This window comes from Gallus gallus, chromosome 12 (genome assembly GCF_016699485.2).
Source record: "Gallus gallus isolate bGalGal1 chromosome 12, bGalGal1.mat.broiler.GRCg7b, whole genome shotgun sequence".
NCBI lineage: Eukaryota > Metazoa > Chordata > Aves > Galliformes > Phasianidae > Gallus > Gallus gallus.
The window spans coordinates 5,355,245-5,372,153 of NC_052543.1; the positions used below are offsets into that span (position 1 = coordinate 5,355,245).

General features: G+C 38.7%; 2 protein-coding genes across 23 annotated transcripts in view; one reads left to right on the forward strand and one right to left on the reverse strand.

Annotated features, from left to right (window-relative positions):
- The window catches only part of KIAA1257 (uncharacterized protein KIAA1257 homolog), a 141,874-nt gene that overhangs the window by 86,000 nt on the left and 38,965 nt on the right, over positions 1-16,909 (forward strand). The window lies entirely within an intron of this gene.
- Positions 1-16,909, reverse strand: part of EFCC1 (EF-hand and coiled-coil domain containing 1) — a 47,003-nt gene that overhangs the window by 28,733 nt on the left and 1,361 nt on the right. For all 6 annotated transcript variants that reach the window (XM_040646673.2, XM_414315.8, XM_004944526.5 and 3 more), the window contains exon 2: positions 15,899-16,305. In XM_040646673.2, the coding sequence (XP_040502607.1) occupies positions 15,899-16,305 (407 nt within the window). The remainder of the gene's footprint in view (positions 1-15,898; positions 16,306-16,909) is intronic.

Here is a 16,909-nt window from a genome sequence, read left to right on the forward strand (position 1 = left end):
AATGCATCTGCTTTGTGCGTGTTGCACTCTGTGTTTAGAGATGGAGACAACTGGGATGCTATTCAATGTATCTTACCTGTACACATATGGTAACTCAGCAGAGCTGAACCCAGCGGATTTCAAGTTCTGGGATGTGTTACTACTGCAGCTAACTGTATTTATTTTCTGTACCAGGGCAGAGTGTCCACAGGGGCTCTTGCTCAGGAAGTAACGAGGAGTGCCATCAAGTCACTGTCTGAGAGACTTCTACCACTGTTGTGGGCAGGATTTACATGACCTATTTGTGCTAGCATCAGCATGAATTCCTTGATTAATCAAAGGGGGGAACCTTTGATTAAGTCTTTCCTAAGTCCTTCTGCTTTGGAAATTATAATTGAATTCTGGTGCTGTTGTATTCTTTTGGCTTAAAGCATAAGATCAAATAAGCTTTCATCTCCTACCTGCTAATCCTGCTTTGTATCGCCCATGTACAAAAATGGTAGCCTTAGCTGTGGAAGGACCAAGGATTCCCCTATTACAATTCTAAAGGCAGAGTTACCTCTGTGATGTATCTGTTCCCTAAACCTGTATTTCAGAGTACTTGTGCACATATTCACAGCAAAGGTGTCCTTTGCTGTCTGCCCACCATCCTACATGCTAGGCAGATATAAGCTTCTGTGGAGGTTAAATTCTGTGATAAAATGTTTACACAGAGCCCTAGAATTACATGACATTTGTCTTGGTCAATTTTCTATTGAAGGCTTGTTAAGAAAAATAATTTTGTGAGGGACTGAATTGAATTTTAGAAGTGACTTGAAGCACAGGTGGTTTATAAAGTTGATTAAAGACCTCAGTTAGCACTGGGATTATCAGTTGCTGTTGAGCAATAATGGCAATCTAATTTCCATACTTTCTTGAATAGAGATAAGCCCCAAAATTGGGAGCTTCTTAAAATAGAATCCAAATTTCATATTAAAAAAACCTGTATTTTTGTGGTTCAATTAAAGCCACCTGGAGCATGACTGAGTACTGATGTTACATCATCATTTAATATAAGCTACTGAAAGCCAGATGAAATGTACAGCTTTACAAGAATTTATTGTTCTTTAAATGAAGACAAGACTATATATAAGAACCTGAGAACTACCATGCTGGGTTTAGAGTTTCAGCATGTCTGCTGTCCTGTCTCTGAGAGGGATTTACAGTGGAAGCTTCAAAAAAGAAATACATGCATAGGGAAAACTTAGAGCAATGTTTTCCCCACTTCCAATAATGAGCATTCTGAAATTTCCACACATCTAATATGCATATGGACTTCAGTGGTGTTTTAATTGACATATAAAAAACATATCCTTAGTGATATGTAAAAACTTATCAAGATATTTAAACAGCTTTACAGTTCCCCGAGGACCAATCATTAATTTAGACCATATTATTTCTCTCCATTGGGAAGGACATTGGTTAAATAGCATGAAGTGCCCTTTCTTTCTGAATGCTGTCTCTCTTTGCACAGGAAAAATGAGCCAAGCATGGGTTAGAGGCTATTACTTTAAGGTACTTTGCAGCAGTAGACACACATAGGACAGTAATTCCTGCTGAGCAGACAGACCACTTCTTGCAGTGCAATAAAACCAGGCTGTGCTTATGTACAGTGGATTGGAAGGCTTCAAAGGTCTCACGGAGGGCTTAAGAAAGAAATCACGTTTACTCTTTTCAAGCTCTGTTTATTTCTGTCATCCTACTGAATTTTAAAGGCTGCATCTCAGCGAAGTTTTGCTTGCAGAATAGCCTTTTTTTTAATCCCTAAGGGTGGAATTAGTTGATGGGTTTTGACAGTTTCCATTAGGAAAATTGGATTTAGAACTGTAGTTACAGTGCTGTCCTGTTCAGTGCTCTCCCTGTTATTGAATTCTCATGTCACTACATTAGTACAGAAAAAATGTAAGGTGATAAATCTGAACACATTAATGAGATGTCAGCTTGAAAGGTACTCACTTTCTACTCCTCAAAAACCTTCTAAAGTTTTTTTTAAATCTATGTTAAAATAATAAGCATAATAATCATATTGTCCCTAGCAGCTGCATCTTCTGCGAGTGTTTGGATGGCCTCCCGTGGCTGATATGTCTGCCTCTGCCAGCTGCTCCTTTCTGCCATCAGCACACTGCAGGTACCAGCAGGAACTCAGGGCAATTAGCACCTCTCCAAATTATACCTGATGTTCTTGAGATCCTCTAATCCTATATAAGAAATGCTGAAGTCAAAGTAACAGCATTTTGAGGCAACGTATTTATTTCTTCTACAAGATGTATAAAAACTTTGAGTGTAATGCTAATTCAGATCTCAAACTGCTATCAGATCAGTCTCACCTAGTGCATGGGTTCATTTCATAGTTACATGCTTTTTCTTTTCCTGTGTATATGTGGCCAATTGCAAAGTGCTTAAGAGTTCAATTTTAGCATCATATATAAATCTATAAAACACATTTTTGTGAAGCAGTGCATGCTGTTAGGTACTTGTAATTATTTGTCAGCACAGAACCTATAACTACTGAAAACACTTGTAAGCACAAAACAGCCCATAAAAAAGATAGTGGGGTTTACCATCTCTGTAATCTCCATCTCCACCTCCATAATTTAGGGGAAAGCTACATTTCAGTATTTGGAAAACTGATGAATTCTCCTTAGAACTCTTCTAAACTATGTTTCACTTTTGAAAGTGTTTGGGTTTTGAAATTCATGATGGGAGTTACCTAGAACTCATGACATGCAGTCTTTCCCAAGGCATACATTGACAGGAATAGGTGCTAGATGAGGTTTTCCTATATTAATCCAAACAGATAACTTTGGCATGCTCCATAGAAAGCTGCATACTTTCCCACGTACGGCTTGTATTTTGTATCTTCTGTTCTAGCAAGTACACGGCAGTCTCTGCAATAGTAGATTTTTGAAATAACCAGTGTTATAGTCTATATTCAAAATACCCATAGATCCTTGGCCACCTTTGCACAGAACAAGGTAAGATCTATTACACAAAGCTACTTTCTCATATTGCTGTTTACAATGGAATTATTCTGGTGATGTGAATTATTTCAGTGGTTGAAAGGGGTTTAATAGTACAGTTTGAGTGGTCTCCATATAATTATTAATAAAAGTCTAATAGTGCAGGAGAAGCAGCACTATTTAAAATCAAATTAATTGTATTCCTAAGTAGCAGTATTGGTCGCAGTTTGCAATGATTTATTCCCTAAAGAATATTCAAGACAGGAGTGAATTATGCAGGTGGTCTGAATGTGTTCTTTAATAATTTGTATCATTAACTCTAATTAAGCTGTCTATTCTATGGGACAACTACTTCAGTCTGATCCTCCTCCATTTGTGTAGTCAGGCTGTTCTTATACACTTGTAGGGGCTCTTAAGGGAGTGAAGATTCTGTTAATGCATTTTTAGAACCTCTTCATTCTTTTTGTCAATTATATGTTATAAAGTTGTATATATCTTATCTCAGGGCTACCTGGACTAGAAAGGGGCAAAAGCCCTCTGTCAGGGCTATGGAAGACCATTTTTTCTCCCTGATGTTCCCTGGCAGCACATGAGAAACTAATTTAGACATGCATTTTTGGCAGGTACAGACACTTGAAAACGCACTGTGAATGTGACATATCGTAAAATCCTTTAAATTATCAAATGGAACCATTAATAACACATACATATGCATGTAATAAGCAACTAACACTGAAATGAGAAAATGTGAACAGAACAATACCAACATGTCAATGACAGGCAGCTGCAAACAGCATGAAAGCCAAGGAAATGTAAATGTTCCAGTATGTATTTTATTGTTGATAAACATGCAATACATTTTAAATTATCTGCTTGCCACCACATCATAAACTATGATGATAATCATTGGTCCAACACTCATACAAATGATCTTTTTCAGTTATTTGGCTGCACGTAGGAAATATTTGCTATGCCAGCATGTCAGAAACTCTAAGCCTTGATTTTTCAGATTAAATTTTGCTGTATGCATGAATGGATGAAAAGGATCTTTGCAATATTGGTATGGTTGTCTTTTACACAAAAACTGACAACTACATTGAATAGTGTCTGCTCGTTTCCAGCTCTGCAGGGAACTTCTGAATTTGAATGGAAATGAATTAAGTAATCTGAGCCTGGACAATAGGCATCCGTCAAGCTGAGCCTAAGATGTGAAAGCATGACTTGAAGGCAGGGACTTCTGCTGGGTTTTGTCATACTCAATTTTGGTTAGGCTCTTCAGCTATCTAATCCTACATCCTATTCATTATGTCCCACGAACAGCTGCTTATAAGGAGCGTGCAAGGCATCCCATGATAGGCTGTTAGTAGGGGAAAGTTAGCATGGTGAAATAGAGGGGTTGGAGATTTTTCTGAAAATCTAGCCAATATTTATTACTACAACTTGGAAATTCTTCTTACTGGAGTAATAGTTTATCCATTTTAAATTCCAGTAATCTCCAGGTATTGGTCATGCTTTGTAGCAATAGTAGTTCAAATATATCCTTGAAACCACCTCTCATTTAGCTGCACAAAGAATTAAAGGGCATCTGTACGTTTGTAGTTCATTTTTTCCATGCTAAAGGTAATTTTAGAAGCATTAAATACTATGGGTAATAGCAGCCTCTGTCCGTGCTCGTTGTAATCTTAACTTTTTAGATGAAGAAAATGAGGTGAGAAAATAACTTCAGTGACTCTTCTTAAGCTTAGAGCTTGGGTCCTCCTCAGTTTGGAGGTGATGAGGTAAACCAGGCTTCTCAGATTCCTCCAGGTTAAGTTCAGGCAATGTTAAAGACACCCTTAAGATCAAATTATATTTTGTCATTTTATATATATTACAGTTTCAAATATAATACTTCTACATATTTTTCTCAAATAATTACTTATTGTGTTGTATCCTTATTCCTTCCCTGGCAGTATGTGTGTAGACTGACTTGCTTGGTAACTCAGCCATTTGCTGCTTCTGGAATGCTATTTTAGTTACTTTTAAAGATCCATGTAGCCTTTCATCAAACTAAGGATCTTGAAGGAAGACTGAAATCTGCAAGTGGCTAGGACATTTTCCACTCCTTTTGTAAATGCCTGCTGCCTTTTCTATGGCTTTTCCAGTTTTATTCTATCTTTATTAGATGGAAGAATCCCAATATGTTGTGTCTGACATAGGTGGCTTGTGCAACTAATCGTTTTATTTACTTCCTTATTCCTTTCCTAATGAATTTTAATAGTCTATGCTTTCCTCACTGCAACTCAGCATCTGAACTGACACACTCCTACAGTGACAAAACCCTAAGACCTCATTCCTGAGCAGTTATAACAAGCTCAGTCATCACTGCATCCGTGGAGCTGGAACTGTTTTTTTTTCCAGAGTGCCTCAGTTTTAATTAACCCATCACCACCTGCCATTTTTGTCATCCAGTCACTCAATATCCTAACATCATTCTGCAGTTCTTCAGTTGACCCTTGTTTTTAACATCTTGAATAATTCAAAGCAATTTTTCATTCCCACTTTCTCTAAAAATAAAATAACCACATTATTGTAGCTTTCTTTGCCAGGTGATATAAAGCAGTGTTTCTCCAACTAAAATAAAGGCTAAGGAAAAAACATTTCCAGGTACTAACCAAGGCTCCCAGTCACAATTAACATCAGGATAAAACTGAAGTTATGCGTCCAGCTCCACCTCCGACAGGGGCTGTTCTGACCCGAGTCCGAGCTTTGTGATTCAAATGCACTTTTAGGGAGAACTGCTCTGAGGTAGAACTTCACTGCATTCAATGTCAGAGATGAATTCAGTCTCAGCTCTGAACCACGGCATCTTCTGCAGTGTTTTTAATGAGATATGAGCATGTTGCCGGGTTGTGTTTGTTAATGTGTTACGGAGTACCTTTTAACACAGGCTTCAGTCTGGTTTTTTATTTTTTGCATATTATCATTTTCAGTTTCCAAGCCGTTACAAATGCATTTTTAAAGTAAACGTAATAAAGTACATAAACTTAAAGCTTTTTAGATAACTATCACAGCATATGAATTATTCAATGGGCAACCACGTGGTGCTTATATTTTGAGCCAGCGCTCTGACCATTTTGGAGATCCCACTAATCCTGTTACCTCTGACCACAAAATAAGTATCAAAGCCTCACAGCGTATTTTATGCATGCAGGAGCCATACAGACTGTGCTTATAGACAGAAAATGAAAGGGGGTTCATCTTCCCACCAGGGCTGTTCAAACACCAGCCTCTGTCATAATGAAATTGAGGAAACAAGCAGCTGAGTGTTGTCTATCTCCTTTGGATGGGGCTGCTTTTTTTCTAACCACCCTCCACAGCCTCCTTTTTTGTTTAGTACAAACCATGCAGTTTCATCATTCATTCTGACTGTTTGATTTAAGCTTCCATTCCCTGGGTCAAGAAAAGGCTGGCAAAGCAGGAAGGATGAAAGAAGGTGATGCTTTGACAGCTCCTTTTTCACGATAATGAGCAACAGTGCCTTTTCTTCCCCTGCTCCTGCTCGCCGTGGCCTTTTCTTTATAGAGCCCCATGAAGGAAAAATTGCCAGTTGAGCTCTGCCTTCCAGGGACTGACTAGATAAACTGGGGGGATCTGTGTGTCTGTTGTGGGCTCTGCCTATACAGTCACTGCTTTGTTCAGGGGCTGTTTTCTGTGTGTTTCCTGTATATAATCACAGGTAAATGCAGATTAATAGAATTAGACTTGAGTAGGTGAAGCACCAAAGCCCATGGCTCCTTGTACCTTCTCAGGAAGGGCACTACTATAAGAGTTTGTTTGTTTCAACAAGGGGCAAAGTGGCAAGTGCAAGACTTGCAGCCCCAGAATAGAGCAAGTATATAACTCTGCTGTATGGAGATTAATCATAACCGTTCTGACAGATACCAGCCCTGTGGCTACATTGAAAGGTCTTTGGTTCAAAGGTGTTGCATTCACCCAGGAATATTACCTCCGTGGTGGTAATATTTCACAGCCAGAGAACTTTCCCTGTTGCAAAGCCAGGCTGATCACAGCCAGGGCTCTGGCAGTACTGGCTCTGAGCTCAATGGGAACAGTCACTGTCAGAGAGGTCTAGTTATTACCTTATGCCAGATCTGTCACCGAGTCAAACAACTACAAGCACTCCCCTTGTTTTCTCTTTGCTCTCCAGTACAGAGTACCTATTGGAATTGGGCTTTTAGGGGAGAGATTATGTTGTACAGTGTAAAAATCACATGACGAATTGTAGAGAGCTGGTGTTGGCGTGTTTGTGCCGTGCAGCTTTGAGGTGCTGAGAACATTTGCTGATGCCACTTGGGTGCACTCAGCTCTGGAGGAGATGCAGTGGATGCAAACACCTTGATGCATCACAAAATACAGGTGTACCTCCAGTTGCATGTGTACTGCTGAACATCCCATCCTTGGATGTTTGCTGACACATATAACCTGCTGTTCTGCAGTTTTCATGAGCACTAGTTTTGATTGCTCATTTTTCAGCCTTGTGTAACTTTCTGCTTATCAGAGTTCTGATTAGGCACAGAAGCTCCAGGAGTGTGAATGTACCACATCCAGAGCTCTGCTTAAACCTGACCAAGTTGTGCTTTCAACTTGGCTAACCTCACCATAGGCAGTACCAGATACTTTTACGTTACGTGAACTAATGGCAAGGACATGTGATGGGGTCAAGTACAGAGAATAAAAGCAGAGCAAGATGTGCTGTGTGTACCAGATTTTTCAGTGTTTTGATTAATGTGACATCATGAACCTACGCTGAAACATTATGCTATGAAAAGAAACAAAGCACAGGGCCTGATTTTATTCTGGGCATCTATTGAAACGTTTGAGAGCTTACCAACATCATCATCCAATTCCTAATACTTGGCACCTCTTTTCTTGAAGTGCATGATGTGTAATGTGATGCAATTAGAATTTAAAACTCAGGCACCCACCCTTGAGAGAGCTTTTTTCCACAAAGGTGGAGGGTCTGCAACACACAGTCAATCACAGCCTCTGTGCTGTATTTTTTGAGGGGTTTTATGCTGTGAATGCAGAAGTTATTTGTTTTACAGAGGAACATTTTTAAAGACGTGCCCTGCTCAAGGCTTACATTTGACCTTTATTATCCAATCTATTTTTTCATCAAGTATGTTCCTATGAACGTACTGATTGAAATGACATTTGTGAGCAGAATTCAGTCATTATCCTGTGATAAAAGGGATCTGCAATAATGAATGAGCTTCATTTCATGCTTTCAGTTTACATGTCTTTGCAGTTGATCCAAAACGTTGTGATCCTTGATGGACAGATATCTATGCATATTTATCAAATTTAATCAGATTTCAAGTGGGCATTACTAGAAACTACAAAAACACATTAAAATGTCTGATAAATAAAATCTAGTGTTCAGTTCTTAAAACATCCGACAATTTCCATGTTGCTGGAGTTGAGCATATAGATAATTAGATGTCTGGAATTGTGGCACCATCTCCTCTGTTGAACAGACTGAATCAATACTTCAAACAGCTGATCACCCACTTCTATTTCTTTTCCTCTTCCCTTTGAAAATGCAAGATAGAAATTCTAGTTTGTGTCCTGAATTTACAGTTTGGGAATGTGAAGCTTTAAAATCAGATATGGAGACTGCTTAATCCAAGTTTTCATGACAGTGGAGGACATTCTTTCCTAGCTTTTTTTCTAGTTTAAGGGCAGCAGTTTTGTTTAGGTTGCGTCAGTGGCTGCAGTTCTGAATAGCTGAGGTGCAGACTGCCTGGCAAATCTGGCAAACACACTGAGTATCACAAACAAAAGACCTCCGGCCAAGAACTAGAAAGGCAATATCAGTCAAGATTTTAATCACACTGCATGGCATGCAGACAAGATGATGATAAAGCTGAAAAAAATGTGCATGAAAACGAAGGGAAGAGAGTAGCAGAGTAAACATAGCCAATGGTCCAACAGAAATTATGACTACAGTGAGAAGATGGACAAACAGAACATGGCGCTCCAGCAAATATTTGCAGTACTGCTAAATAGCTGACTTGTGTCATTGCAAGCTGCTTCTTACAAGTCAGGGAAGTTTGAGTTGTTTTTTCCCTCTAGCATTTCCAGTTTTCAGGATTCTGTGCTTTTTCCTGGCACATAAATTAAAAAAAAAAAAAGATTTTCATTTTTAACTTCTATGCGCAAATCTCCCTTGAACTGTTCTGGAGTGACTTCATGTCTCATCAGATCATTGTCCTTTTTGGGATGTATCCAAGATGATGCCTTCTCCCCTGCAGACTATTAACCTTCCATATTCTGAGAGTGTTTTGGCAGGATGAGTTAATTTGTTTGAAAACTTGGGTGATCAGTATCAGTTTACAAACTATTTTATACATCCTGAAAGAGAGATGAGGAGCAAAGAATAAATAATTGCTTCTAATTACATTAATAGAATTCCTCCTCTCATTTTAATGAAGTAATTTTCAGGTTTTACGTAGAAAATTTTTCTACGATTTTCTTCCCTTTTGTACCTCCAGTGGAGTAAAAGGCTTAAAGAAATGTGGAGTTCTTTGCTTGTTCCTGAGAGTAGACTATCAGCACTGTTTGATTTTCAAAGTAATTTATGTGTATTAACAGCAGAACTGACATGCACTAAAACCACTTGAAATAGGGCCAGTGTGTTTGCTTTAGTCCAGCCTCTGCAGGGGCGAGGTGGAGTCGCTAAGCACTTGATGCTACACGTATGTTTGAGTGCCTGACTACAGTACTGTCAGCATCCTGGTCCTCTCAGCTTCTAGAGCCTGCTATTTTCACTTCACATTTCTGTCAGTCTTTGATGTCCAGGGAGGCAGACTTAAAAGGCCCAAGTTGAACATGAACAACTACTTTAAGATACAGTATTACTTTGTCTTACTAAACTGAAGAAATTGAACCTGAAGAAAAAGCAATTTTTTAAACCATGGCTGGTTCCTTAAAGCATCTTCCAGGGAGATATGGAAGACTTTCAATCTGTAAGATTTATCTCTTGGTTAAGGTCTTGTTAGTCCAGCCCAGCCGGGCCCCCCTGACTGAAGGCATCCAGGAAGCCCAGTGGCACCCAGTGGCACATCACCCACGTTTGGTACAGGAGGGGTCAGGCAGCAGTTCATCCAATAGCAGTGCTGCTGAGAACCATTTATGATCTGTGTGCATTTCTCCTGAATTGTTGTTCTTGCAGTGAGGAGGTGACTGTTCCAAGCAGGGAGCACAGCCTCCAGCAGGGAGTGTGTCTTTACTAAATGATGTGAAAGGTGTACATCAGAGAGCAGTTTGTTTTAGTTAAGGAGTTACCTTAGTGTATGAAATCGATCTTTGCTCTTTGCTGCATAATCCCGAATAGGATAATACATAGCAGCAGATGGAAAGTTTTGGCAGTAGAAGGCATCTTTTCTTCTGGGTGAGGGACTGTAAAAGCCCAGGGTGCTTGTCTGGGCAGCCAGCAGAGGGAGGGCAGTGCAGGGCTGTCCCACAAGGCTGATGGGAGATGCAGTAATACCACCTGCACACTCCTTGGCAAACAGTAATCTCTGTGGGGCAGGAGGGGTTAGAATGATGCACAGAAGTGCAGAGAATGGCTTTGAAAGGCAGCTGTGTGTGTCAGATACTGCAGATGACAAAGCAACGAAGTTAATTCCTTTGGCTCAGACTGCCTTTTTGTTGCTGTTGACTACAGTAAGGCTGGCAGTACGCTTTAACATCCCAATTGGTAGGAAGGGCTGTACAATGGGGGCTGCTGAGTGACAGCTTCAGCCCATTTCACCTCAGAGCTGCAGAGAAGCCTTGGATCTGGTGAAAGTATGTCCAGCCCAGTGAGTGGTCGGTGCCACAGATGTGTCTCTGCTATTGTGCTCGCAGTGAATGATTCCAAACACAGCAAACAAGGCAAGCCAGATAAAAAGGAGGGCTTAGTGAGGAACTGGGAAAGTTCTCCCCTTGTCATCATGATTGTAGCACTGAAGAAGGCCAGAAAACTGACTACAGGTCAAATGTCAGAACTAACATGCAAGGTTCCTTACGGATAAATGGGCTTACGTAAGTTTTAATGGATGTAAACTAAAGGTTTTGTTATTATTGTGGGAAGTAAATATAATTTTAAAAATATTAAAAAAGCAGTTCTTGCATTTGAAGTAAAACTAATCCTTCCATAGAAAGATGCTATACATTTTATTCTGTGTACAATTATTTCTTCTACGTATAAAAATACATTCCATTATCCCGTTTTATAAAATCAAAGATTTTCTTTAAGTTGTTCCTAATGAGACTAATGATCTGATTTGATTGTTTAGCTTAGGATTCTTCTATTGCTAGAGACATGCAAGTGGCCTAAGGCTCCTATGATAGGAACATCATAACCTGTGACTGGTAACTTCTTGAAAAACTTTGGAAATTCTGACATTTTTGGCGGACTTCTATGTAGTATGTAACTTCTTTCAGCTTAGGTAGAAGAAAGTATTAGATATAAGCAAAATTAGAAAGTAAAATATCATGAGTTCATATAAAGTCTAAATGTTCTTAGAGATGAGGGCTCTATAAGGAAAGTTTGTTTAATGTCTCTGATCTTCGTGAGTTCAGCTTCCTGTCATTGTTCTCATGGACTGTCACCATTGTTCCCCGACTGTCACTGCTCTAGTCCAAGGATGTACTTATCATTTGTGGTTCTATGCAGTCTTTTGTGTCCAGCAAGTATACACTCACAGGCTCCATTTAAATTGTGCCATCTGATAAATTCCCAAATTGCACATCAGCTTACAGTCAGCAAGTAGTTGATATCGATGACACTACTCAAGTAGAAAGTTGTCCAGATTCTTTTTATTTAGGGTCTAATTTTTTAAATAAAAGAACAGAATGCCTAAATATAAAATGTGCATTATCATTCAGATTGGAAATAACCTACTATATACACCTTACTTTATGGATAGGGTTTCCTTCCTAGAGCTTTTATTTCTTCACTTAAAAGAGCTGCTTCTGTAATAGCTAGGAATATTTCCATATTCCTCTCCTTTTCTTGGATTATTGGTTTGGATCTGTTTGGTCCATCTCGCTACGTTTTAGAGATAAGGATAATCAGAGGAGTTAGAGAAAATATCAGGACACTGTCTCCTAAAAGAAAAGAAAAAATTGAACTACTTCGGTTGTCGGGATAATATAAAGTGTAACTATTTAGAAAGATTAACATCGACAACTTCATTAGAGAAGAAGATGGAGGAGATGATGCTAGAGGCCTCCATCTTCACATTTATAAGAGACTAGGAGGAAAAGACACAAGCCACACTGCATTCCAAGTAAAAAAGATTCCTACTCATTAACACATATTAATGCTGATGGATAATTAAGTAATTTGGGAGACAGACCATGCATACGGGAAGCATTTTTGGTATTTTATGGCCCCTTTCGCTGACCTATGTAATGACCGTCCTGCTGGCTAGCACAGCAACATAAAACTTCTGTGAACATGTCCATTATGAAGTCTGTGTAAATTCTAAATGACCCTTCCTTTAATTTCTTACATTAAGATGAAAAAAAAAAAAGAAAAAAGGCTGTTAAAACCTATTATTCACTCTAGTGCTATTAAGGAGAAAAAAAATGGTAAACTTAATTAAGTGACCAATTTTTAAACCACCTATAATGTAGTATAGAAAACAGAGCCAATTAATTTATATCTGGCAAGAACAATTCATGTCAAACCAATCTTATTTCCTTCTCTGACAGGGAAAATGGCTGAATGGAGAACTAGGAGTAGTAGCTGTGACATTTTTATGTGTGACATTCCTATGATATGCATCATAGGACTATATTAGAATATATGGGTGGTGTCACCTTGAGCTGGAATAAAATTTACTGGGGAAAAAAAAAAAAAGATTTCAAGGAATAGCTGTTGGTGATTTGCTCTCAGATTAAGAGAATCTATCAAGGGGAGGTAACCAGAGTCTGTCCTGGTACCATATTCAGTATGTTCTTTTATGCTTCTAACTTGCAAATGTGCAGCTGACACCAAACTGGGAGGGAATGGCAGCATTCTGGAAGCTGAGCTTCAGTAATAACAAATGACAAGCCTTATAAATTCCAAGCTTTTCAGCAAGGAATTTTCTCGAAATTTACCTTTGAATTGTTGTCTCAGCTGACTCATTAAGTTGGTAGGGATTAAACAATAATTAAAAATCAGTAGAAATTTCTAAGAGTGGAGAAAATAGGGGACTGAAACCTGACACATGCATCCAGCGTAGGAAGAATACGGTGTGCATCTTAGAGCAAGAAAAGTCTTTGGTCTATCAGGTTGGTTTAGGAATCTAGACTGGGAAATTTCAAACCGTGATGCAGCAAGCTGTAAAATGACAAACTTGTTTGTAATTTATACAGCCATCAGTTAGCAAATATTTAACAGACACCTTAATAGAAACTTTTGTCATACAATCTGCAGAAATGTGAATCTGTGGGCAGAAAAAGCAATTGTTTATAGGTACTCCAATTCAGGAAAATATTTAATCACTTGCAGGTACTTAAATGCTTTCCTGAATAGATGCAAACTTTTTCCATGCTGAAGTTGTTTCCTGAATTAGGGTTTATAATTTAAGGTCATTGTGATTCCAGGACTAACTGATGGCCAGATAATGTAAAAAGAAACTATAGATGTGGGATTTAGGTACTTACAGAGCTTTGGAAACAAGCACCTAAAGAAGAAATCATTTTCTTTTTACCTTGGAAATATTAAAGTATAAAGAGGAGAGCAGAAGAAACTCTCTCATTAGAGAGAAAGAGCAGAAGCAACTAGTCTCATTATTGAATATGGTCCTCTCTGAAGGAAACTGGGCTTTTCCTGAGCTAAAATAGTGGTCATACCAAGCCAGTTGAGGTAAATTCTCAGGAGACAAATCTGCAGCCTTAAATGCTTTCTGTAGTATACTCAAATCCCCACTCACTTCTCTCTGCTACTACCCTGCAGCATTAGTTCTTGCCGAACCTAGGTCCTGCTCATATGCTTACAAACTTTGTGGTATGTGGAAAGAGAACTGCTCACTGGAGTAGTAACATACTTAAATATGTACCAATTTAGATGAAATTATGATCAACTGTCTGGTCTGAGAAACCTGCAGGATATAGCAGCTGTTTCTCCATTTCCACGCTTTGGCCAACTCATTGTCTTTCCCTCAGCATAAGCTTCCTTGCATCTCTACTAAGCTATGCCCAAGGGTTTTGGGCTTCTGCACAACAGAATATTGGTTTCTGTGAGCAGAATTAGTTTCTGATATCTGTACCACACCTGCAAGCAAGTAAATTGAGTGGGAGAAGCTATGATGTCAATGGCTGCAAAGGGTACACTGCTCTTGGGGCCAATAAGCTGCACGGTCAGTCCAGCATCTTTCCTGAACTTTATATTCACTTTAAATTACCAGGCAATTTTAAAATAAATTACTACAAATGAAGATATCTTACGAAGAACATTTAATTTTGAGTTTGTAACTCCCACTATTTGTTTTGGTGTAACCAATAAAAGTTCCTGCTCTGCAAAGCCCAGTTAAAGTTTCTTCCTGTCTTTAAGTAGTTAATCTCCACCTATTCGATGGTGATTTTTCATGATTCATCATACTCTGGAGAATTAATTCTGCAGCACAAAAACTCATCTTAAGTCTCTTCTGCTCATGGCAGGGAGAACTTGATAGATTAGAAAGTAGTGTGATCTACCTCAGAAACCTACCTCAGGTTCATTCATCCAAATATTCCTGTAAATGACAGTCATCTAGAACATTACGTGACCCAATGGTGTTTTTAAAATCCTATAGACTTTAAAATAAATGTTTTTATCTTCTGTAGACACACAGATATTAACATACACAATGCTTATGGACACCGGATAAAATCATTATTTTTAGAATTTCCTTACTTCATAAAGCAGTACAATAGCTGTGATGCCACAAATAACTCAGTATGAACTCTTCTTATAAGCAAACAGAGGAAGTATCAGTTTAGGAAGAGACAAGGAGTTCAAAATAGACAACATATTAAAATGATAGTTTTAGTACTCTTGAACGTATTAGCTTTACTTCAGATGAGTAAAAATACAAACATTTAATTCAGCAGATCATTTGAAACTTGGGCAGAATCATCTGCCTAGCAATAAAAAACCATCCAAGTTTTAACTAACCAAGTTTTATCTGAGATAAAAAGCAACAAGACCAGCGTACCGCTAGGTTTGTGACTGACTTCCTTAGTTTTGGAAACATATTTATTTATGCTATCAAAAACTAGTTTCTAGTTAGATGATGTATTTTTTGTTTGAGACTCTCAATGTATTATAATGTGGTTTTAATGAAAGTGTTTTAACTTCCCCCTTCTTGAGTATTCCAGATTCTGCTGTAACTTCATCACTTTTTCACTGACAGAATTTAAATCAGCTGGCCAGAGGTTGGCCTTGTGTATTTTTCTCCAATTCATGTGACAAGTTGAAAAGCTTTAGTAGTAAATGGAGCATCAGCCAGCTGATTACAGCTGGTTTTGTATGTGTAACTTAACCAGCAGGAAATTACTAAATTTATTCTTGTCAGTAAAGGTGAAAAAGCAAGTGTTTTGGAAACATACTGAAAGACTGTTAAGAATTGCTTTTGAGGTTTTCTCGAAGTATAAATGTGTTGAGCCCTATTGCCCTGTGTTTGAGGAGTAACTTCAGCTCTCCATAGATCAGTAGCCATATTTTGGCCTACCTTCTACTGAATGTGCTGGGTTCACTTTCATATTTCTACCTTGCTAAGTAGCTCCTAATTTCCCTCTGCCTGTATTTTAGAAGATGTATTTGAGGATTCATTAAGCTACAAGCAGTGATTCTCAAGTTAAATTGTGTGTACATACTGTGATTCTATAGCCTTTTTTTTTGATGGACTCAAACTTACCTATAGTGCTGCAGTTCAGATTCTAGCTGCTGAATGTATACTTGCAAATGTGGCACTTCATTAGCTTTCACTTCTAGCTCCTTCACTTTGCCAAGACTGTTCCGGACTGCCTGTCTCGCCTCTTCCACCTTTTTCCTCATTTCTGCTTGTTCCCTCTTCAGGTTACGGTTGCAGTCTTCCAGACTGACTAGTGCTTCCTGAGAGCTCTTCAGCTCTCGTTCTAGTTCTTGATTGAATCTAATTGCTTCTTCGATTTGCCCATCCCTGGAGCTCCGGATGAGTTCTACTTCTTTCAGGACACTTTGAAGGCACTTGGTCTGGGAGTGGTTCTGCGTTAACAGTCTCTTACTCCCTATAAAACAGGTTCCCTCTTCCTTATGGTTAGCGTGGCTTTTCCGCAGTCCTACCTATGTTGAACAGAAGCATAAAGCAGGGACAAATTTATGTATTTTAAAACAACTGCCATTTTAATCAAGACTGAAAATGACTTGTTTGGTTTTTGTTTGTTTACTTCAATCACATATGGGTGATCAGTAAGTAACAAACTGCCTACCTTTGCACAATACAGAGACGAGGAATCAATTTCTGGAAGAAAGTTTTAAAATATCTATCTACAAATTTAACTTTTAAATGATGCAAGAAGAGAATTACTTTCTTGCAGCAGTTCCTATGCAGCTTTAATGTCATCATGTTGGTCTGTGCTCAAAAGGCAAAGTATTCTGGAAAAAAGTTTCTGATTACTTTTTTTTTAAGCTGTGTTCAGCAGCGGACTAAGAGCAGCCAGTGGTGTTCTGGAGCTCTCACCTTTGTGCTCCTGGGGCCTCTGACTGGTGACTTCATTTGTGTCCCTGTTCATTGCAGGGGACTTGCACTAGATGACCTTTAAAGAAGGTCCCTTCCAGCTCAAATGATTCTATGATTCATGTCTGCCTCTGACTTCCCATTTGAAAACAGTAAAACTATCCTTTGCCTCTGTACTGGACGCCGTGAAGGTGGCCAGCCAGCTAATGC